Below are 22373 nucleotides of genomic sequence, written 5' to 3'. Positions count from 1 at the left end.
CACGTATTTGAATAACATTTAAATGCATTAAATCAATATCCTATCAAACGGAATAAATATATTAAATGTGTAAAACTCGGTTCCGCCGCGCTGAGGAAAGAGCGCCGCCACTTTGGGCCTTGTCTTCTTTTCCCTCCGTGAGGTAAACGGGGCGGCGCTGTGTGGCGCGCGGCCTCCTTCGCTTCCCCCTCCTCGCTCGCTCGCTTTCGGCGGCGGAGGCGGAGGAAACTCCTCCCTCGTTACGCCGCTTCCTTTTCTCCCGGCCTCCGCCTCTCTCTCTCTCTCTCTCTTTCCCGGGCCATTTCCACAGATGAGGACGAGTCACCTGGCCGAGAAGGCGGCGGCGGCGGCGGCGGCGGCAACCGGGCTGAGGTAACCGGCCTGAGGTAAGCGCGGGGTTCCCGGGCCGGCTTGGCTCTCTCCGCCTGCCCTCCCTCCGTCCCTCGCAGCTGCGGCCATGGCTTCCGCCTCGCCTCCTCGCAGCCCCTCAGCCGAGGAACGCCACCCTCCTCCTCCGTCGCCGGGAGACCCGGCCCAGGCGGGCGGTGGGGCGGCGGCTCGGCCGAGTTCTCGCCTGACAAGGCCTCGTTCTTCGGGGTCCAGGCCGGGAGGCGAGCTTGTCCACGTCGCTCGTGGGCTTCGCTTCTTCTCCTCCTCCGGAGGTTTCGATTCCGTCGCGCCGCCTCCTTCGCCGACATGTTTTGCGCCGGGTTTCAGGATCTCTCTGCGCCCTTTTTCGTGGGCGTGGACGCGGAGGAGGCCCGTTTCTCTGTTCCCAGCAAGCGGCGGCGGCGGCGGGGGGGGGGGCTCCTCGCCATGTTACTTTCTTTTAGCCTTTTCTCATCTTTGCTTTCCCTCCCCGTAGATCAGTGATGGCCAAACTTGGCCCGCCAGCTGTTTTGGGACTACAATTCCCATCATCCCTCCCCCCTGGTCCTGTTAGCTAGGGATTATGGGAGTTGTAGTCCCAAAACAGCTGGAGGGCCAAGTTTGGCTATCGCTGCTGTAGATGCATTGAGTGGGTGTGGTGAGTCGTGTTTTGTTCTCCTCCTTGCACAAACCAAACTAGATGACTATAGCTGAGCAACTGCTGGGGAAAAGGTTTGTAGGGTGAGCCATGAGAAACTCTTTTAAAAAAAAGAAACACCCAACCTGGTCCAGCTCATAGTTATCAAGGCAGTTTTATCTGTTTCCGCCCTGTTCCCATCCTAGGGGTTGGTAAAAAGCCTAGGGCTTAAAAACACCACAAATTGCATCGCATGGGGTTGGACTAGATGACTCACTGGGTCCCTTTCAGCTCCACAGTTCTGTGATTCTATGAAACACATGGGTACATTCCTCCATTTTTATTCTTTTTAAGTTTTATACTGTATAGACTTACAAAGTTATGGAATTAATTAAAAGCTGGTGGCTCCTGCTCAGCCACCCAGCGAAAAATCATTTGTTGCTTGCGTGGTGGTTCATTTGCTGCTAACTGGGTAAGGCCTGTGGTATCGGAAAGCTTGCTGTTTTAACAGTCTGGCGGGTACCAGTGTCCTTAGGGCTAGCTTGTAGCAAGGAATGAAAATTTTGGCAAATTTGAAATTAAATAACAATAAAAGCGTACCAAAACAAAATTGCATGGAGTAAAAATAAAGCTACATTATTATTTATTTCAGTACAGGGAAGGGATGGAACTGGCAGAAGCTGATAGTTTCAGCCAATTGCATTACAAGCTGGTGCTGTTAAATGCCTACCTATGCATGGGCGTACCCAGGATTTTTGTTAGGGGGCAGGCCTTTTGTTGGGGGGGGGGGGGCAGAACCTCAGTTTGCTAAGTATTTTTATTGATTTTTATTGATTGGGGGCAGTTGTCCGTCCCCCACCCGGCTACACCCATGCACATTATTGACCATTCATCTGGAAAATACTGAAGCTTGTCCTCTTGATGAAACCTTGGGGAAGGGAGTTCTGTTTGTCTAGATACAGACACATTTGGTACTGCAGATATCAGGACACTTTTTCTGCTGGATTCCCTGAGACGGTAGCAAATATGATGCTTTGAAGAGTGTAAATTAAGTACAAGAGAGGTCTGCCTCTTAAAGTTGTGTAGTGCCAAAGCCACTTTCCAAAGGGTTCAAGGTCAGTCCCATGGTTTCTAGAAAACAATTTAAATCCAGCATACACACTAGATTTATTGTAAAACGTGTGTTTGAAACTGATGCCAGGTGAGGTTTCTGTGCAGTTACCAAGGGTGGCATTGTGTAGTGTTTGTCCGGTAGCCTAACTCTTGAGTGCTGCTTGGTAAGCCTTCACTGTGTTCCAGAGCAGGGGTGGCCAACTTCCAAGAGACTGCGATCTACTCACAGAGTTAAAAACTGGCAGTGATCTACCCCCTTTTGGGGGGTTCAAGTTAAAGTTGCTGAGCTTTTTTCAAGAAGGAGGAATGCCCATTTTGGGGGAGGTTCAGGTCATAGTTGTTGAGTTTTTTTTCCAGGGAGGAGTTAAAATGTTGAGCTTTTTTTTAAGGGGAGCCACGGTTCAGCTTCTTTGGGGGGAGCCATTGATCTACCAGTGATCTACTGCAGACGTCCAGTGATCTACCGGTAGATCACGATCTACCTGTTGGACATGCCTGTTCCAGAGGTTACAGCAGCGATGTGCAGTTTAAGGCCAGCGGGCCAGATGTGGCCCTCCTGGCCTCCCCATCTGGCCCTTGGGACTCTTCCCCAGGCCACACACACACCAGCCCTCTTCCCCCAGAATCCTCAATGCTTTGCCTGGCTGGGCTGTGCCTTGGGACTGTGATAGGGCTCTTGTTTGTCTGGGGCAGAGGCTGGAGAGGCATGTGCCTGGGTGCAGAAGCCCCTGGCTTTTGTGTGGCTAGAATGTTTCCTGCTGTGTGGAAATTGGCATCCTGCCACTTGCTTCTGGCCTTGGCCACAGCTGGTGTATAGCCCTTGGATGGGTTGAAAAGGGTTCTGAACCCTTTTCAGGCAGAAGTACTGCTGGTAGGCTCCATGTCAGTGGCAGTCTACTGAAATTCCCAAAATGGGGAGGGGGAGGCACTGAGATGTTCCAGGATCCACTGGATTTCAAGCCAACTCCACTCCTGTGCAACCATTAGGCCGGCTAATGTGACTCCACCAGTGCTCAGCCAGGATTTGTATTGTTGTGCTAAGGTTTTAAAAGACCTAGATCAATACTAAATATTGTTGTACCATTGTACATACTTAAGCCATCAATGATTTTAATATAAAAATGTGCATTGATTTGAGGTTAAAGAAAGAACTTTTAGACACCTTTTGTGTGTGGCACACAATCTATTATGGTTTCTTGTTGAAGAACAAGGTGCCGGAATACTTCCATCGCATAAAATTGTAAAATGAAAGGGTTTTTTTAATGCAGAAAACACATATCTGGTTTTTGCTTTTTGGCTCGTGACAGAATTTGTTGTTGTTGTTGTTCAGTCGTGTCCGACTCTTCGTGACCCCATGGACCAGAGCACGCCAGGCACGCCTATCCTTCACTGCCTCTCGCAGTTTGGCCAAACTCATGTTAATAGCTTTGAGAACACTGTCCAACCATCTCATCCTCTGTTGTCCCCTTCTCCTTGTGCCCTCCATCTTTCCCAACATCAGGGTCTTTTCTAGGGAGTCTTCTCTGCTCATGAGGTGGCCAAAGTACTGGAGCCTCAACTTCAGGATCTGTCCTTCTAGTGAGCACTCAGGGCTGATTTCTTTAAGAATGGATAGGTTTGATCTTCTTGCAGTCCATGGGACTCTCAAGAGTCTCCAGAATAAATGTAGGTTATTAAATATGTAAGTATTAGTGAGGCCAGGATAGTAATACAAATCTTTGAAGTAACTTTATAAAGGCAAATATGAATGTAAATTGAGTTCAAGGATGCTGACATTCTCCCTGCAACTCTTTATGAAGTGGTGTGCTCCTTGTTGAGAGAAACATGTTGTGCCTTGGCAGGTTTGTAGGTCTGATTTCTCAATGGGGAACTCTTAATTTGTAATCTTGGGTCTTACAATAAGTATTTTATGAAAGTATATTTCCTTCTTGAGAAACTTCTTCACAGAAGTTCACAAACCTTACAAATGTATTGTAAAGTGTTTGTCAATCTGTGGTAGCTGATGTCCTATGCACCGTAGACGAGGAAAATGCGAAGAGCAAGTGTGTCTTAAATCTTTAAGACCCAGGAATAAGTTCATAATGCATGCACTTCCTTTACTGTAGGAGATTCTTGTAATGGATGTTATGTGGACACTGTTTAATAAGTGTATTTTAGAAAGCAATAGTTTGATTGTCTTCTAAAAAATAGTAACTGGATGGCTTTGAAGTGGACCAAATCAATCGGCTGGTAAATGTTGCAGTGTCTTTAATTTTAACCAATATAAGAACTTTTGATAGTTACTGCTATAAATAAAGGGTTGTGGACCTTTTTCATCTTGTGAGCAACCTTTTGGGAGCCGCAAGCAGGGCCAGAGATGAAAGCAGGCAGAGAAACAGATACAACTCTTTGTACAGGAGGCTATATCCCTATTCCCAACCATACATCAACATCTCTCAATCCTCTGCCCAAGCAAGTAAGAGGCATTCTCTCAGTTCAAGGACACATTCCAGAGGAAAAACATTCAATGGGTGAAGGGGTGTGGCGTAGGAAAAGGCCTGGGGGCCTTACACTTGGGCCATATTCCCCTGGTATAAATGCTCTTTAGAAGAGGGGATTCATTCCCACTCTTTCTAGTAATAGGCCTATAACGCTTAAAGTGGTTATTCAAGTCAGGGATGGGAATTCTGTGATCTCCTTAAGCCCACCAGCCTCTCCATTTTGCCCAGCAGGCCATTTCAGCCAGGCCATGTTCACTTGCTGTGCAGGTACAGATGGAGCTTGGATGAAAAGTGCTTGCAGTGCTTCCCAAGAACCCAACAATTGGCATTTCAGAAGCGCTTAAGAAGCACTAAGTACAGGGCTTGCAAAAGCAATCAGCTGATTGTTAGGTGGTTTGGAAGCTTCCAGTTCTTAAAGGAGCTTTTAAAAATGGAACATTTTTTCCTTTCCAAAGGAAGCAATTTGTAGTCAAAAGTGCTTCCCCCAGTTCTTTGAATGCACACTGCTTTCTCAGCAGAGGGAAAGAGTATTTCCCCTCAGCAGAGGCTTCAAAAAGTCTCCCTTTGACTGATAATCAGCACCCAGTAAACAAAGTTGGGCCATGGTGAAGATAAGGTTCTGGCGTGTTGACCAGATCTAGTTCCCCATCCTAGGTCAAAGTGGGCAGAATTATTTGGAGGACATCTGTTTGGTACTCAGGATACCAGATAACTAATGAATGAAATGCTCTATCCATTCGTTCCTTTCTAATTAATGTTGGTAACAATGAGGATATCTGGAATTAGGATATTTACTTTTCTTGATTCCTTTTCTTTCAGATTTGAACTCTGCCTTGCAATTTCTTTATAAATCATATTGTGTATGCAGCTTTCATGAATTAACCTGATAAGAGATGTTTGTTTACTGAAATGGAAAGGAACAATCTAAACAGACCATAATCACTGAAACATTTTAAATACATTGGGCACAAGACCTACATACAAAAAGCTGTATTCAGTTTCTTTGTTTATCTGAATCACAAAGTGAAACTTGCCTAACACTTTCAGGTGCTGCTTAAACTAAGCTGGGGATTTCCCTCATTGGTAATAACCACAAACATAAATTAAAGCTAATCATACTGACTTTCCAGTACACTACTGTGTATTTAGGACTCTGCCTGGGCACTCTTATGTACCGTCTTGTAGAAAGAGGGCTGCTTCATCTACTGTATATTTTGGACAATGGTTTGTCTCTTTGTTTGTCCTCTATGAGTTTGGATGCCTTTCGAGGTATCATTGGCAGACTCTGCATGAGGGTTCCTGAGATGGGGGTGGTGGTTTTCGTTGATGTTGGGTTACCAACTCCCATTTTGAATCAAGATGGCGGACCTAATCACCACTTTCGTGTAACTTTGGCTTCGTGGGTTTGGCAGCCTCTTCAGATATTATCACCAAAGTTGGCATGAGGGTTCCTGAGATGAAGGTGGCAATATTTGTTGACGTTTGGACACAGCACCATTTTGAATCAAGATGGCAAACCAAAAACATGACTTTGATGTGACGTTACCCAGGTCCAACCTGAAAAATTATACTGTCCATTTAAAAATCACAGTATGTATTTGGTTTCTAAAAAAAATTGGGCAGTGCTGGGCAGTCTTCATTAGTGTAACAGGAGATGATTCTTGAGACCTTTCAACATTTCACAGTGGTAGATTAAGATTGCTTCTGTGCACAAGGGGTTTTGCAGTCCACTAGTGTGGCCTGATGGACAGTGGTGGGCCAATACAATCTAGTCTCAAATATAAGAGTGGGTGGCGCTGTGGTCTAAACCATTGAGCCTCTTGGCAGTTTGAATCCACTCGACAGTGGTAAGCTCCCTCTGTCCCAGCTCCTGCCAACCTAGCAGTTCGAAAGCATACCAGTGCGAGTAGATAAATAGGTACCACTGCGGCAAGAAGGAAAACGGTGTTTTCATGCGTTCTGGCACTCGTCACAGTGTCCCAATACACCAGAAGCAGTTTAGTCATGCTGGACACATGACCCAGAAAAGCTGACTGTGGACAAATGCTGCCTCCCTTGGCCTGAAGCGAGATGAGCGCTGCCACCCATAGTCACCTTTGACTGGTGTTAACTGTCCAGGGATCCTTTACTGTTACCTTTTTTACCTACCATAAGTCTCAAATACGCCACAAGGAGTAAGAAACTGAAAGCTGTCTCCAGATGACAAGAGAAGGGAGGCAGGTTACTTGCTGCCAGTGTTCGAAATTAGCAGGCATGGGGTGCATTTTGCTCCTGGCTTTTGACCACTTGCAACCAAGTGAACATGCCTGGGCACCAGAATGGCGTCTGAGATCTCCACCATCTTGAGGTGCATGCCTGGGGATCATTGGCTCAGGACTGTTTTCACACACTAGCACCCCATCCTGCAGAATTCGATCAGTTAAATTTTATCTGCCCAATCGGAATGAATTTCTGGAACCAGTTTGCTTTTTCTGTGAAGCCTGAGCAAGAGTAGTCATCACTAGGAAAAAGAGCTCGGGGTAGGCCAGGTATGTGGACTGTCCCTGGATCAAGAGACTTTTCAAGGTTGTCATCCGAATTGAGAATCAATCACAGTCGGTCCAAAATTTGAAAAATAAGACTTTAGTCCTGCCCCAAAATGGCAACTAGATATTCCGTTTTGGCAACAGTAACCTTGGTTTAGGGAGCCATTTGGCTTCTAGCTTATATATCTGAGTTTGTAACACTGCTTGCTGCATGGTAAGGGATCCGAAAAAGACACCTGTATATGCAGTATATTGTGTTTATACTGTTTGTTGGTCGCCTTCTACACAATTGTCTTGAGGTAATGTACAATGAAACAGCAAAATAAAGTTAAGAAATCACACCCACACACACCAGCTGATACATTTTAAACAAAACTCAAGTAATAGAAGAACGTATTTGGCTAATATTGCACATTGGAGTCTAAATGTTTTTTATGGTAGTTTTTCTGAACTGAAGACATTACCGTAAAAGCAGTAGAAAATTTTGCTGACTTTGAGCAAGATTGAGCACACAAAACTTAATGCATCTGATGAAATGAACGTTGCCCCTCAGATCTGGGTGTATTGACAGGAAAAGTCTATGTGTTTTCGTAGTGGGATTCTCCAGCTTTTTCAAAATACAAATAAAATTAATCATGAAGACAAAATCCTCACCATTTCAAGTAAAGCTAGAACTCCCTCTTCAGGAAACTCCCACAAATAAAAGCATTTGTATGCAATACTAGTAACTGAAGCTCCAACGGTGGTTTTACAAAGCGATTGTTGCTGTTTGATTTTTCTGTTCAAACATTAACCTTCTTGTGCTAGAAAGTAATTGCTGCTATTGATTGGCAATTCTCAGGTTCAGAAATATTGATACTGTTGTCTCAGGTAGGTTCTTGGAAAGGTTTTGTTGTTGTTAACAGAATGCAGTCTTGAGTTTTTCCCCCTTTTTTGTTTTATGCCCTCCAGTGCACTTCTATTGTTTTCCTGTTGGTTGAGAACATGAAGCTGTCTAGTTTTGTTGCAGTCGCAGATAATCCTTCTTATACTCAAGGTGGTAACGCAGGCATAGGCAAACTCCGGCTCTCCAGATGTTTTGGGACTACAATTCCTATCATCCCTAGCTAACAGGACCAGTGGTCTGGGATGATGGGAATTGTAGTCCCCAAACATCTGGAGGGCTGGAGTTTGCCTATGCCTGTGGTAATGGAATGGAGGTGCTGCTGACAGGAGGCTACATAATGGGTAGCTGATGCTATAATCACTACAATTTAGCATTGTTATTATATTATTTATTACATTTCCATACAGTCCTTCATTTGGAGGATCATAAGGTGGTTTACAATATAAAGCCATATATTGTTTCAGTAGCCAAAAGCCTGGGAGAAGTAGGTATGTAAAGATGTGTAACGAAGGTGCCAGGCAAGCCTCCATGGGGAGAGCATTGCACAAACAGGGAGCCACCACAGAAAAGGCCTCTTCTCATGTTCCCACTCTTTGGACCTCTCATTGAGGAGGGACATGAAGAAGGGCCTCAGATGATGATTATGGGGCCAGTTCATATGATATACAGAGTAGTATGCAAAATAATTCTATTTTCTCTCACCGCTTTTTCTCACTAAAATTTAGTTCTGTATTGGTAAATGACACCAGGGGCAAACTTTTTTAAACGGGTGTTTTGTTCTACTTTATTTCAAATGAATTGGTTTTTTAGGGGTGTGTGAGAGACATATTCTTGAGCTTTATCAGGGTACAAGGAACCTCATGAAGGTGACTCAGAGCCTCTAATGAGTCTTCATTCTGGTGCATGAGCTCAGCTTGCCAGTTTTTCCTGATCTCATGTTCCAGCGCAGGGTCACCCAGTGCTGCTGGGCTGCCTGTAGGGAGTCTCATACCTTGCATGTTCTTCGCACTGATACATGATCTCAGCTTCAGTACAACATTGCCAAGCTTTCTGTTTCTCACGATCTAGCAAGGGTCCAGGTGGGCCGAAACATGTCTGACCTTAAAGCAGAAATTTGGGCCTGCTTAAAACATGGGCCAGGGGTTTCTTGACTACCGCTTGCTTCCTTTCTACCCCACGGCTTCTAGGGTGGTCCTCTTGTCCATGCATACAAATTCCCCCCCCCCCATATGCCCCAAGTAACAGTTTAGTGTTTAGTATGGCAGTACCTCCACTTTGGAATTCCCTGCCTCCTGAGATCAAGCAGGTCCATTCACTGTACTCTTGCAGGGGCCTGCAAATTTTCTGAGCTGGCACCCACCCCCTTCCATAATCTAGGGTGTGGAAATGGCTGCGCTCGAATGCACAAACTTCACCTAGCCAGCCTGCTAGCAACTGTTTGCTAGCCCGGTCTTGGGACTCCAGCTGCTTGCTACACTAAATGCTGTTGGTTCGACATCTTCGCTTGTGCCTAGCCATCCTTTGACCTCCCATGTAACTGCAGATCCTTGGAACCTGTGACTTGCCTTATGTACTGTTCACATTTGAAAAGAAAAGACTTCCGCAAAACCAGAGCTATGAGTTCCAGTTCCTCATCAGACAGGGAGAGCCATGGCGGTAGATACTGACAGGTGGTCGGGACTTTTAAAGAGAGGGGGAGGCAGATTGAAAATATGTTCTTGTGTGGTTGTGAAAGCAACTGGGAAGATGGCACTTGTAGGAAGTACCAGTTTTAGCAATCTTAAAAATATAGAAGTAGAATCGGAACATAAGCGGAGCCCCGCTGGATCAGGCCAGTGGCCCATCTAGTCCAGATGCCTGTTCTCACAGCGGCCAATGAGATGCCTCTTCTGGGAAACTGGCAAGCGGGATCTGAGCACACTCTCCACTTGTGATTCCCAGCAATTGGCATTCAGGATCATTACTATCCCCGAACCTGGAGGCAGAGCATAGCCACCATGGCTAGTAGTGACCATTGATAAGCCTTATCTTCTGTGAATTTCTCTGATCCTCTTTCAAAGCCATCCAAGTTTGCCGCCTTTGCCTTCTGTGGAATTGAGTTCCATAGCTTTAACTGTGCACTGTGTGAAGAATTATTTTATCTGTCCTGAATCCTGCCCCATACGCTGTAACTTTACTCGTAAGAGGAGTTTCTCCATCCCCTTGGATCACTTTGGTTCTCCCTTTTATGAACCTTTCCCAACTCTTCAATATCATTTGCAAATGATGCCTTATGAGGAACGGCTTAGGGAGCTGGGTATGATTAGCCTGGAGAAGAGAAGGTTAAGGGGTGATATGATAGCCATGTTCAAATGTACAGGTGAAACTCAAAAAATTAGAATATCATGGAAAGGTTCGTTTCTTTCAGTAATTCAACTTAAAAGGTGAAAGTAATATAAGAGATAGACTCATGACATGCAAAGCGAGATATGTCAAGCCTTTATTTGTTATAATTGTGATGATTATGGCGTACAGCTGATGAGAACCCCAAATTAACAATTTCAACTTTGGGGTTTTCATCAGCTGTATGCCATAATCATCACAATTATAACAAGCAAAGGCTTGACATATCTCGCTTTGCATGTCATGAGTCTATCTCATATATTAAACTCCAGTAGCTAATGAAAACAATTGCTTACATAAATGGACTTTTCCACGATATTCTGATTTTTCAAGTTTCACCTGTATAAAAGGATGTCATATAGAGGAGGGAGAAAGGTTTTTTTTCTGCTGCTCCAGAGAAGCGGACATGGGGCAATGGATTCAAACTACAAGAAAGAAGATTCCACCTAAACATTAGGAAGAACTTCCTGACAGTAAGAGCTGTTCGACAGTGGAATTTGCTGCCAAGGAGTGTGCTGGAGTCTCCTTCTTTGGAGGTCTTTAAGCAGAGGCTTGACAGCCGTCTGTCAGAAATGCTTTGATGGTGTTTCCTGCTTGGCAGGGGGTTGGACTGGATGGCCCTTCCAACTCTGATTCTATGATTTTTGAGGTGAGGCAACCAGAATTGTACACAGTGTTCCAAATACAGTCACGCCATAGATTAGTACAACGACATTATTGGTGGCACAGGGATTGTGATTGCTCAGGCAATATGTGGTATTTGAAACAACGAATTAATTATTTTCTCTCTCTCTCTGTCTCTTGCCCACAGAGTACTCTCTGGTCCGCTACCTGTTACTATGAGTCTGCTACACAGTGACAGCAGCTTTGAAGCCAGTGGTCAGGATAGCGGCTGCTGTGCAGCTATGGCCAGCCTTTGCATTGCTGGAGCCAAAGAGAAGAGCATCAACACCAGTGTCAGCAACGGCACCGGGGGGACACTTTCAAACTCTTTCATGGAAGAAATCCAGGGCTATGATGTGGAGTTTGACCCTCCGCTGGAAAGTAAATATGAATGCCCAATCTGTCTGATGGCTCTCCGGGAGGCAGTGCAGACACCATGCGGACACCGTTTCTGCAAAGCTTGCATTGTCAAATCCATAAGGTAAAGGAGGTAGTATACTTCCGGCAGTAGTTAAAGTCATTGTCTGTAACGAAGGGCAAATCGTTTCACATGTTTCTGAGATTATGGGTTAGTGATTACGTTTCCATGTCAACGCTGAGTTTGCAAGTAAACTGAATTTGTAGCCCATCTCCAAAGCGTCAGTTGAACAGTTTTTCTCATGTATGCCTAAAGTTTCAGATGGAGTACAGTTTTAAGCAAGAGGAAGCTCCCAATTGCACTTGGGATTTCAAAAGAAATGGTCTAGGTACAGATGGACCAGGTTGCAAGCCAGCTAGAAAGATAGTGTGCCCTTCACTGATGCCGCATAAATCTGATGTCGCAAATTTCCTGTATAAACCTCTTAAAATTTATGTATTTTTTAAAAGCTAAAAGTATCAGAGAAGAGGGAAAGGGTGGTTTGGGGTGAGAGAGCTACCTTATTATTGGAAGATCCAGCATTTCCCTTGACTAGTAACCCAAATGGCCAGTTTATCACCCTTGATGTGTTCCATCTTGCGAATGGGGTGTTGGGATATCCTATCTCAGCTACAGATGCCTTCAATGAGTTGAATCCCGGAAAATGTGAGCAGAACTCTGTCTGTACAATGGAGCTTTCTGGCTCCCCCCCCCCAAAAGCTGTTATTGAGTCCACTGCCATGGTGTATGATGAGCCCGGGTGTGTGTGTGTATGCAGCAGGAGCCAAGCCGGAGCCAGAGAATATGATGACTGCAAGCAAAATTTTATTTGTTATTTATTTTATTTCAAGATTTTTAAATCACTCTACATTTAGAGAATATACCAGCAGTCTACAGAAAAAAATGTTTTTATATTGCTTATGTTTTGCAAGCAGGCGGTATATAAATACTTTTATTAACAAATAAATAAAAATATATAATGTAACATGGCACATAAAATGTTACAAAACTGGCAAGAATAAATAAAACACAGAATTTGCGTTAATAGTAAACCCACAAATTATGCGAGGGTTAAGTTCTGGGGATCGCAAATTATGCAAGGGTTATGTTCTGGGGAATCACTCTTAAAGCCAAAATAGTGTATATTTAAAACACATTGGTTGCAATAGTGGGTAAGGTAAAGGTAAAGGGACCCCTGACCATTAGGTCCAGTTGCGGACGACTCTGGGGTTGCGGTGCTCATCTCGCGTTACTGGCCAAGGGAGCCAGCGTACAGCTTCCGGGTCATGTGGCCAGGATGACTAAGCTGCTTCTGGCGAACCAGAGCAGTGCATGGAAACTCTGTTTACCTTCTTCCCGGAGTGGTACTTATTTATCTACTTGCACTTTGGCATGCTTTTGAATTGCTAGGTGGGCAGGAGCTGGGACCGAGCAACAGGAGCTCACCCCATCGCGGGGATTCGAACTCCCAACCTTCTGATCAGCAAGCCCTAGGATCTGTGGTTTAACCCACAGTGCCACCCGCGTCCCATGTAATAGTGGGTAGGATTGCAAAATAAATAAATAAATAAATAAAAATCCACTGGACGCCCACCCCCTTTTATTTATTTATTTATTTTAATTTGCCAAGTGTGTAAAGCTGATTGTGCACAAGTAATTTGCAAGCTTACTGTAGGCTGAATAGTCTGTTTACCTCTCTATAATGTATATTATTGCTCTTTTTGATAGAGATGCTGGTCATAAATGTCCAATCGACAATGAAATTTTACTCGAAACTCAACTCTTTCCTGACAACTTTGCAAAACGGGAAATCCTATCGCTGACGGTGAAGTGTCCCAACAAGGGCTGTCATCAGAAGATGGAACTCAGGCATTTAGAGGTGGGCTTTCAGGGTTTCTTTTTGCAGAATTGCTGCCCAGTCCTGAGCAGTGTCAGCATACCGTAAGACTTTTTCCGAATAGCTCAAAGGGCACCTTGTCCCCATTCCATCTCTTAGGATGGTGGTAGTTATTGCTGCTGCACCTGTGGTCCAGTGAAGTTGTGACATCCAGGTGACTTCAGGAAGGTCTGTCAATCAAATTTTTCCCTCCAGTAACATCAGATTAAAGAAGTGGAGAGGGTTTGGGACATGCTTTAGCTGTTATTGCAGAAGCACCTGTCCGTGCTGTACTCTAGCATGTTTGATTCGTGTTAAGCGTACTGTTGATTTTGCGATGTTTGTTCCTCTTAAAATATAATAAACAGATCTGTGCCCTATTGCAAAAGTGCCACATTTTCTAAAGTACTTTAATTGAGGAAGCTGTGAAATCTGTGCTGATCATTGTTGCATGAATCTTGAGAAGTTAGGTATACCTGTATTTTCATGTAAGAAATCTGAATTTTTGAGGCAGCCCTTGATTTAGGAACAGTTATGGACTGAACTTGGAATTCCAGAAATTGAAGGGGGGAACCCACTAGGGATGCGGGTGGCGATGTGGGTTAAACCACAGAGCCTAGGGCTTGCTGATCAGAATGTCAGTGGTTTGAATCCCCACGACGGGGTGAGCTCCCGTTGCTCAGTCCCAGCTCGTGCCAACCTAGCAGTTCGAAAGCACATCAAAAGTGCAAGTAGATAAATAGGTACCGCTCTGGCGGGAAGGTAAACGGCGTTTCCGTGCGCTGCTCTGGTTCACCAGAAGTGGCTTTGTCATGCTGGCCACATGACCCGGAAGCTGTACACCGGCTCCCTCGGTCAGTAACGCGAGATGAGCGCCGCAACCCCAGAGTCGGACATGACTGGACCTAATGGTCAGGGGTCCCTTTACCTTTATGGACTGAACTTGGAAATCCAGAAATTGGAGGGGGGAACCCACTTTCCTCCATATAAACAATATACCGGTAATTAATATTTTATCTTCCCTGGCAGTAAAACACAATAATAAATTAAACAACTAAGAATTTGCTGCCCTTTCATGACCCTAAAATGGATTGTTGAGGCAGCTACCTCAGTCTGTCTATCCTCATACAACTTTGCAAAACAGAAAATCTAGAAAAGTTATTAGCTTGACAGCCCACTTATCCTGTGCAAAGTTCTTTGTAGCTTCCATGAAAAACCAGGTTGGAGGGACCCTTTCTCTTCGGCTCTTAAAAGCTTTCCATTCTGCTTAACCAGAATTGCTTGATCTCACCAAGTGGCTATCTGAATGCAACTTGAACATACTTTTTGATTTCTTTTGCACCCCCAAACCATGGGAGTAATTGACAAGACATGAAGACACTTGCCTTAGATTGGCTACCATGATCTTCAGTCTATATTTTAAGTTTGCTTAGGAATCATTTTGTGCTATTTATAGGCGAAATTGCTATTTGATCTCATTTTCTTCCACAGGACCATGAGCTGCATTGCGGCTTTGCTCCAGAGAAATGTCCCCAGTGCCATGGCATTTTCCAAAAAAATCAGATACAGGATCATATAAAGCAAGAATGCCCTCGACGACAAACCTCCTGTCCAAACTGTGCCATGTGGATGCCTTATGAAGAAAAAGAGGCAAGTTTCAAAATAGGCAGCTTAATCACAACAGTTGTGTTTGTTTATTTAAATGAAGCATATGTAACAAAAGCATGCTAAAATTAGGATTTTTTTCTCCCTGTGTTGTCTGATAAGAGTGTCAGTATTTTACAGTTCTGAGAATACCCTTCTATATGATACTCACAAAGATTTCACCAAGTGGTTTTCTTTTTACTTATTCCCCCTGCCCCTCACAAGCAGCTGGATTTTTATTTTTATATATAAATCTGTTTTTTTGTTGCCTTAAAAATAAATAAATCCACACATCCCAGTTCCATCTCTCAAGCACTTTATCCTCTTAGTTTGAAACTGAACCTCACACCTGAACTTCAGGCATTTTGAACTTCCTTTTTTGCCATGTGTTTTCTTCTTGTGGTCTGCTGGTCAAGTCTGGCCCCTGAAAAAATTAATCAAAGTGTGAAAAGTTGTTAGAAAAGTTGGTTTCTGAGGTTGTCCTTTTTGTTTTTGTTTTGCCTTTTTAATCTTCCTTTTGTGCTTTCTACATAATATCCTCCATAGATTAGCTAGATTACATGTGAAGTCCTTCCTTGTTGGATTATGCCACTGTTCTTATAGGCTTAAGTCACTCATGACACCGTAAGGCTATGTAGCAAAATAGACTTCTGGATCACTACCTAGTGACTACCAAGAAAACATAGATTTAAAACACCAAGGAGCTTCCAGTCTTAATATCATTTAAACATATTCTACAAAGGTCTGCTGACTAGATACGTAATAGTGCTCTTTTATGAAATGAACTCAAAGTTGCTCACTGGTACTTATGTTTTCTCTAATGCGAAGATGGGATTTGAGAGAGAGGAGTCACATTCTATCAAACAGTGTTATTGATCTGTTAGTCCCCTTTCGGTGCAATTAATTATTGTTTATTTTCTGGTTTTGCTGAAATGAAGGTTCATGACCAGATGTGCCTTTTAGCAAATGTCAGCTGTGAATACTGCAATACAGTGCTAATCAGAGAACAGGTAAGAAGCTTCCTTTCTTGTCTGATAGCAAGGTAGTCTTGTTGTTTTGATGTGGTTTGACTTGTGTCAATAAGTTAATTTCTTTATTTTAATAGTTTGTCATTTATGAGTCCTTCATGACATAGAAATATGGGCAGGCAGATAATTTTAAAATAATATGGAGAACTGAATGTAGGAATGCCAAATAGCAAGAAAACTTTTTTGCATTTACCATCAACTTACAAAAACAAGTTGACTATTTTTATTTTTTATTTTAAAGTTTTCTATTCTGCCCTTCATCCAAATACCACAGGGCAATTTACAACATGATAACAAAAATATAAATAGCATAATAACAAACACAGTAACTCTTCCTCCCAGTTTAAAAGGCCATAGATTCTTTATTTAGCCATGGGGTAGTCAACCTTTTTATACCTACTGCCCACTAATGCATCTTTCTTGGTGGTAAAATTTCCTTGCTGTCCACCAGTGCTCAATGGAAGGAGGATTCAGCTTGTGCCGTAGAACCCCCTACCGCCCACCTAGAATCCTGAAACGCCCACTAGTGGGTTGTAGGGACCAGGTTGACAACCCCTGATTTAGCCAAAGGCCAGGAAGAAGAATATTTTTGCCTCATGCCTAAAGGCGCCAAGGAAGCCTCCCTTGGGAGAGCATTCCACAAGCAACGAGCCACAACAGAAAAGGCCCATTCTTGTGTTGCTGCCCTCCGAACCTCTCACAGGAGACCCATGAAGAGGGGCCTCAGATGATGATTGCAGGGTTTGGGTTGTGTCAGGGAAAGAGGGACTACTCGGGAGGAGCAGGGAGAGAGAGAAGAGCAAGCTAGAGCTGGGAGGGAAGATAGCGATTCCTCCAGGGAAGGGGGGTCACTGGGCTATGGAGAACAACCACCCATAATCTCCACAGATTCATCTTCCTCCTCCAGCCCCCGTCAGGAAATGTCTCCGGAAGAGAGGGAGATGCCAGACTTGGGGATGACAGAGCAGAGACCCAGCACCGTCAGTCACAGACAGGAAGATGAGCCGGGGGGGGGGTAGGAGGAGACGCAGATGTCATTTTAGGGTGCCGAGCCGTTGGTTGTGTTGGCGGGTGCGTGAAAGCCCACCACTCCGAGAAACTGAAACTGACTGAGCAGTCATGGCTGCAGAGACTCCGTAATTCCATTATGGACAATAAATAGCTTTAGCTTACCTAAAGGCTTGTCGTTACTCATGAGCAACATCCAAGGGAAGGAGTAAATCCCTGACAGGTTGGTTTATATGGGAAAGGTGGTCCTTGAGGTATTGTGACCCTGAGCCATTTAAGGCTTTATAGGTGAAAACCATCACATTGAATTGGGCCTGGAAAGTGATTGGCAGCCAGAAATGGTATTATATGCTGAAACTGTCTTACCCTGGTGAACAATCTGCCCACTGAATTCTGCACCAACTGAAGCTTAGTAATATTTTCATTATTATTTATACCGTACCAGTCTGGCTGGGTTTCTCCAGCCACTCTGGGGAATGGTCTTCTGAGTTTCTGCCTTCTTCAGAGGCAGCCCTATTTCTTTTATTTTTATTAAAATTAATTTTGATTCACTGTAGGATTACAAGAGTCCAGATCTGTGTATGTGAACTCTGGAGTAAGTCTCATTGGTTTCAGTGGGGCTTGCTCCCAAATAACCGGGTATAAGATTTGCAGCCTTAAATTACCTTTTGCATTGTATTGCTTTGTTAATTGCCTTGGAAATTTCAGCTGAAGGTCATCTTGGGAATCTTAAGTAAATAAAATAACCCATGGAATATGCTATAAACTAGCAGACAGATTTTTCTCAGCATAAAGCTTTGTGTGCCAAAATGTACATGTGCAACTACACACTGGTGGTGGTGTTATGCAGTGCTGTGGAGAAAATCCCATAATTAGTCACACTCTGAGTGTTGAAATCAATGGACTTCAGTGGGTCTGCTCTGAGCATGACTTAGTTGGATATCACCCTATATACTCTATATGTAGGCCACTGATTACTGTTTCTTATAATCGTTGATTTCTGCACTTTACAAACTGAAAATTACAGTGTCATCTCTCCATCCATCTTTAGCTTCCTAATCACTACGATAACGATTGCCCAACTGCTCCAGTACCGTGTACATACAGCCCCTTTGGATGTCCAGAAAAAGTAAGCCAACACTTCTGTTTGCTTCTTATTTGGTTGAATTTTGTTTTGCTACTTTATTGCCCAAAAAGCCTCTCCCCCCCCCCCCGGTGTACCAGAGACCTCTGGGCAATGAAATGGGCTGGATTATGGGTAGAGCACAAGTCGCAAAAGACATGTTGCAAACCCAACCCAAGCACAAGGGAGAACACGTAATCATGCCTCCTGCAATGGTGATGAGGGCAGGGAAGGTATCATTCACCATGACATCTTTCTGAACCAGTCCTGTGAGATGGGCATTTGGGGCACTGTTCTGCAGTGGTTGTGGTCCTATTTCCGGGTTTAGTTTCCAATAGTAATACTGGGTGATTATTTTGTGGTTCTTTGGGCGGGCCACAGGGCACCATCCTGTCCTCAATGCTATTTAGCATCTATATTGAAGCTGTTGAGAGTGGTCATTGGAATATTGCAGCCGAGGGAGGTGTCATTGATGCACTCATGATACCCACCTCTGTTTCTCTAAATCTGAACATGTGAGCCCTGTTGAAGAGGGTATGGAAGGCCACATATTCCCCATCTCTGAAAAATGCCAACATGGTAGCTTTCTGCATGGTGTTCATCATCCCCTGTTGTAATAATTGATGACACATAAAATTAAGCATGCAGTATGAAGACCTTCCAAATGTGCTGTGAAGTAAGATGATCTGTCTCAACTTGGAAGCAAAGTAACATATGTATAATCCTGATCTCACCATTCATTTAGATCAAAGCAGTGACACAGGTTTGTGCAGAAAATCTGTATTGAGAATTTTTTCTCCAAAGCCTTAAATTGCTTTCCAATAAAGGCATCTGAACAGTGCAGTAGTAACACTTGCATTCTGTTCAGTTTTTCAAATAAAAATATTTCTCTTTGTTCAGTTTTTCAATTCCTGTTTCAGACAATCACTGGAAGATTAAGCCAGTTCTGCTTTTAAATACAGTGGTTTTTTCCTTGTCCATTAAGGCTCAGTGCTTGACTTTAGTCAAAGGAAATGCTTATGGAACTATGTGCCCTTATTTAATTACAGATGCAGAGAAATGAGTTGGCACGGCATATGCAGGAGTTCACCCCAGTCCATATGAGAATGATGGCTCAGACTCTCCTGAATATCACTAATTTCCATGGCGCTATCCCATATGACCCGTCACCTTCCTGTGAATGTACCCCAGAGGTCCAAAACTTCAAGGAGACGATTCAGCAACTGGAAGGTCGCTTGGTAAGGCAAGATCACCAGATCCGAGAACTCATAGCAAAGATGGAGACACAAAACAGCCAGATGGTAGATCTCAAACACACTATCCAAAATCTGGAGGAAAAAATTGCAGAAATGGAATCACAGCAGTGTAATGGTATTTTTCTGTGGAAGATTGAGAATTTCAGTGTTTACTTGAGAGCCCAAGAAGAAAGGCCTGTTGTAATCCACAGCCCAGGCTTCTACACAGGGAAACCCGGCTACAAACTTTGCTTGCGGCTGCATATCCAGTCGCCAAATGCACAGCGCTGTGCCAACTATATTTCCCTTTTTGTTCATACGATGCAAGGGCACTATGACAGCCACCTGCCCTGGCCCTTCCAAGGCACCATACGGCTTTCTATCCTGGATCAGTCAGAAGGATCGTCAAGGCACAACCATGAGGAAGTGATGGATACCAAGCCCGAGCTGCTCGCTTTCCAGCGTCCCACGGTCGAGCGCAACCCAAAAGGCTTTGGATATGTGACGTTTATGCAGTTGCAGGCGCTAAAACAAAAAACATATATAAAGGAGGATACTATCCTAGTGCGCTGTGAGGTCATAACACGCTTAGACTTTAACAGTCTCCGAAGGGAGGGTTTTCAGCCTCGTAGTACTGATGGGACGGCATAAGCCACCATGCTTCAGGTTTGAGCTTTTGCTGGTCAACTGTGGTAAGGGCTGCAGATGAATAAAGAGATTCATCAGAATGGCAGATCCTTGAAGCAGAACCAAAACTGCCATTCTGAGATGCTTTTCAGAGCATGGAAAGTGTTTCCTCTTTGAGTTATTTGTATTCGAAGTGGTAAAGACGGCATCCTGATGGTCTAAATAAGTAAGCTAAATAACTATGCTATGACTGGTATGTTACCAAAAGTTAATAAAGCTATGCAGTACCATTTTTAGGATAGCAGAGGCTTGGTCAGGTTCAACTTTTTATTTGATGGTGGCAAAACCTGTGTTTAAAGCCATTACCTTGGTGTATACGTCTCAAAGGAGCTGAATTATTTGACTGCCTAACCTGGGAGCTTGCTGAGGACTTTCAGCCAAAACTAGATTTTGAACCAGGACAAAATGCCTTGGGAGCATCATAGCAGAAAGCAAGCACACCTATAACTTCATTGATATGCTGTAAATAAGCCTAGGCAGGAATGTTGGTTCTCTGTTTGCCATGCACTTTTTTGCAAACCTCAGTGAGCTTGAGCTGTAAATTGGTTGCCTTCACTTCATCACTTCCCTTCCCATGGAATTTTGTATTGAGAATCCATTCTCAACAGCTGCTAGTATGGTGGAATGTTTAGAAGTTTTTGATCTATCAAAAAGCTCAGTGTGGCACTGCCCTAGAGAAGCTTAATGATTTCAGTCTGGTTAACTCACTGATGAGATCTCCAGGCATCTTTGTCTTCAGCCTTTTGCCTTCACATTGTGTCTTCTTTTTGTCATCTCTCTGATCCAGCTGTATTTTTGCCCTTGTAGTGGTGACAGAAAATTATAGAAGTGTGCAAACATGTCTTGTTTTGTACTTGAAAATATCCTCTTTCTTCTTTGGCGATCACTTGTAGACGAGTAAGATTGTCTTCCATGAACACTGTCTTGACAGTGAATCTATTAAGTGACTGTGGAGGCCAATTCTGGATCAACATGTCCTTCCACAGTGGGGACATTGGTTTCCGGGAGGGAGTTGATCATGGTGAGGGTTTGCCAAATGTGCCTTCCTCTTACCTCGTTTCTCCTTTTTGCTCTGAGCATGTTTCTTCAAAGTCCACGACACCTTTGGTAAAGGCTGTTCTCCACAACTACAAATCAGCTGATCAGATTAGGGTCAAGAGTGTTGTATCTGAGCCTAAAATTGCAGAGTGTTAGGGAAGTTTTCTGTCCATAGTTCTGACCTGTGCATAGTAATCAAAATAGAATGGGGCTAAGCTGGTGCACACTCTCCTTGTCGTTGTTATTTGACCGGTATATCCTGTGAAAGATGTCTTCTGTAAGAAGCCTGTGAACAAAATTAATTGGTGCTGATAGAAAAGGTTGTGGGTAATTGTAGCACTCTCAACAATAGCTATGTGACATTAACACAGAGATGTCTAGAAATGTGCCACTCTGGTCATAAATGAGGGATTCATTGTAAAGGCATTCTCAGTATTGCTCACTCAAGAATTCAAAGCCCTCTACAAATGTATATATAGCCTTACTATGATAAGAACCTGCTGGTTCAGGCCAGTGGCCAATGTAGTCCCAACATCCTGTACTGAGTGGCCAAACAGATGCCTATGGGAAACACGCAAACAGGATTCAGGCAGAAGTGCATTCTTTCTTCTTGTGGTTTCCAGGAACTGATATTCAGCAGCATTGCTGCCTCCAACTGTGGTGTCAGAGCATAGCCATTGTGGCTAGTAGCCATTGATTGCCCTCTTCTCTTTTAAAACCGCCCAAGTTGGTGGCCTTCGCTGTGACAGCTTGGTCTTTCATTGGCTCTCAGCCCTATAAGACGTGCGTCCCGAATGAGTAAAATGTTTTTTGTTTTGTTTTTAAACAGCAAAGAGGATTTACTGTCAATAGGAAGGCACTGGCAAATTTTGAGGATGTGTGTGAGAGAGACAGAGAGCACAGTTCTCAAAATACATGTCGGCACTAGGATTCCTTTGGGATCGATATAAACATGATGTCATGAAAGGAAGCATTTTAAAGCTTCCTTTGTGTAAACTGAGGTAAAAAGTTAAGATTGGCCCGTTGGCTGGTATATCAGATCCCCTTCGTCTTCTACTTTCTGCTTAACTTATTTATTGTAGAAGAGATGAATCTTTGGAAACGGGGACCTATGGAACCTTAAAAAAAAAAAAAAAAATTGTGCCTATACCGAAGATTCAAAGAGCCATTGAGCACAAACATAAATGCCAGTTTATGAACTAGATATTGCTATGTACTGCCTCTTTGTCTTGTGAAAAGGAAGTGTAGATTTCCATATTTTTAATATTTAAATGTTGCATTA

At 43.7% G+C, this 22373-nt stretch overlaps 1 protein-coding gene across 1 annotated transcript; it reads left to right on the top strand.

Annotated features, from left to right (window-relative positions):
• The first annotated feature begins 326 nt into the window (after positions 1–326).
• On the top strand, positions 327–20299 carry TRAF6 (TNF receptor associated factor 6). The gene is made up of 7 exons (XM_033155968.1): positions 327–386; positions 11204–11536; positions 13181–13331; positions 14820–14978; positions 15911–15982; positions 18060–18137; positions 19181–20299. The coding sequence occupies exons 2-7, from the start codon at positions 11232–11234 to the stop codon at positions 20015–20017; spliced, it is 1602 nt and encodes a 533-aa protein (XP_033011859.1). The 5' UTR covers positions 327–386; positions 11204–11231; the 3' UTR covers positions 20018–20299.
• The last annotated feature ends 2074 nt before the right edge of the window (positions 20300–22373 follow it).

Source organism: Lacerta agilis, chromosome 7 (genome assembly GCF_009819535.1).
Source record: "Lacerta agilis isolate rLacAgi1 chromosome 7, rLacAgi1.pri, whole genome shotgun sequence".
Classification (NCBI taxonomy): domain Eukaryota; kingdom Metazoa; phylum Chordata; class Lepidosauria; order Squamata; family Lacertidae; genus Lacerta; species Lacerta agilis.
This window is presented reverse-complemented; position numbering and strand designations above follow the sequence as displayed.

What these genes read in the sequence shown, in the direction of transcription:
- TRAF6 (XM_033155968.1), top strand. Translation starts at nt 11,232, where the DNA reads ATGAGTCTGCTACACAGTGACAGCAGCTTTGAAGCCAGTGGTCAGGAT. An exon ending in TGCATTGTCAAATCCATAAG is followed by an intron (nt 11,537 to 13,180) that starts GTAAAGGAGGTA and finishes TCTTTTTGATAG; the next exon opens with AGATGCTGGTCATAAATGTC. An exon ending in CCTTTGGATGTCCAGAAAAA is followed by an intron (nt 18,138 to 19,180) that starts GTAAGCCAACAC and finishes ATTTAATTACAG; the next exon opens with ATGCAGAGAAATGAGTTGGC.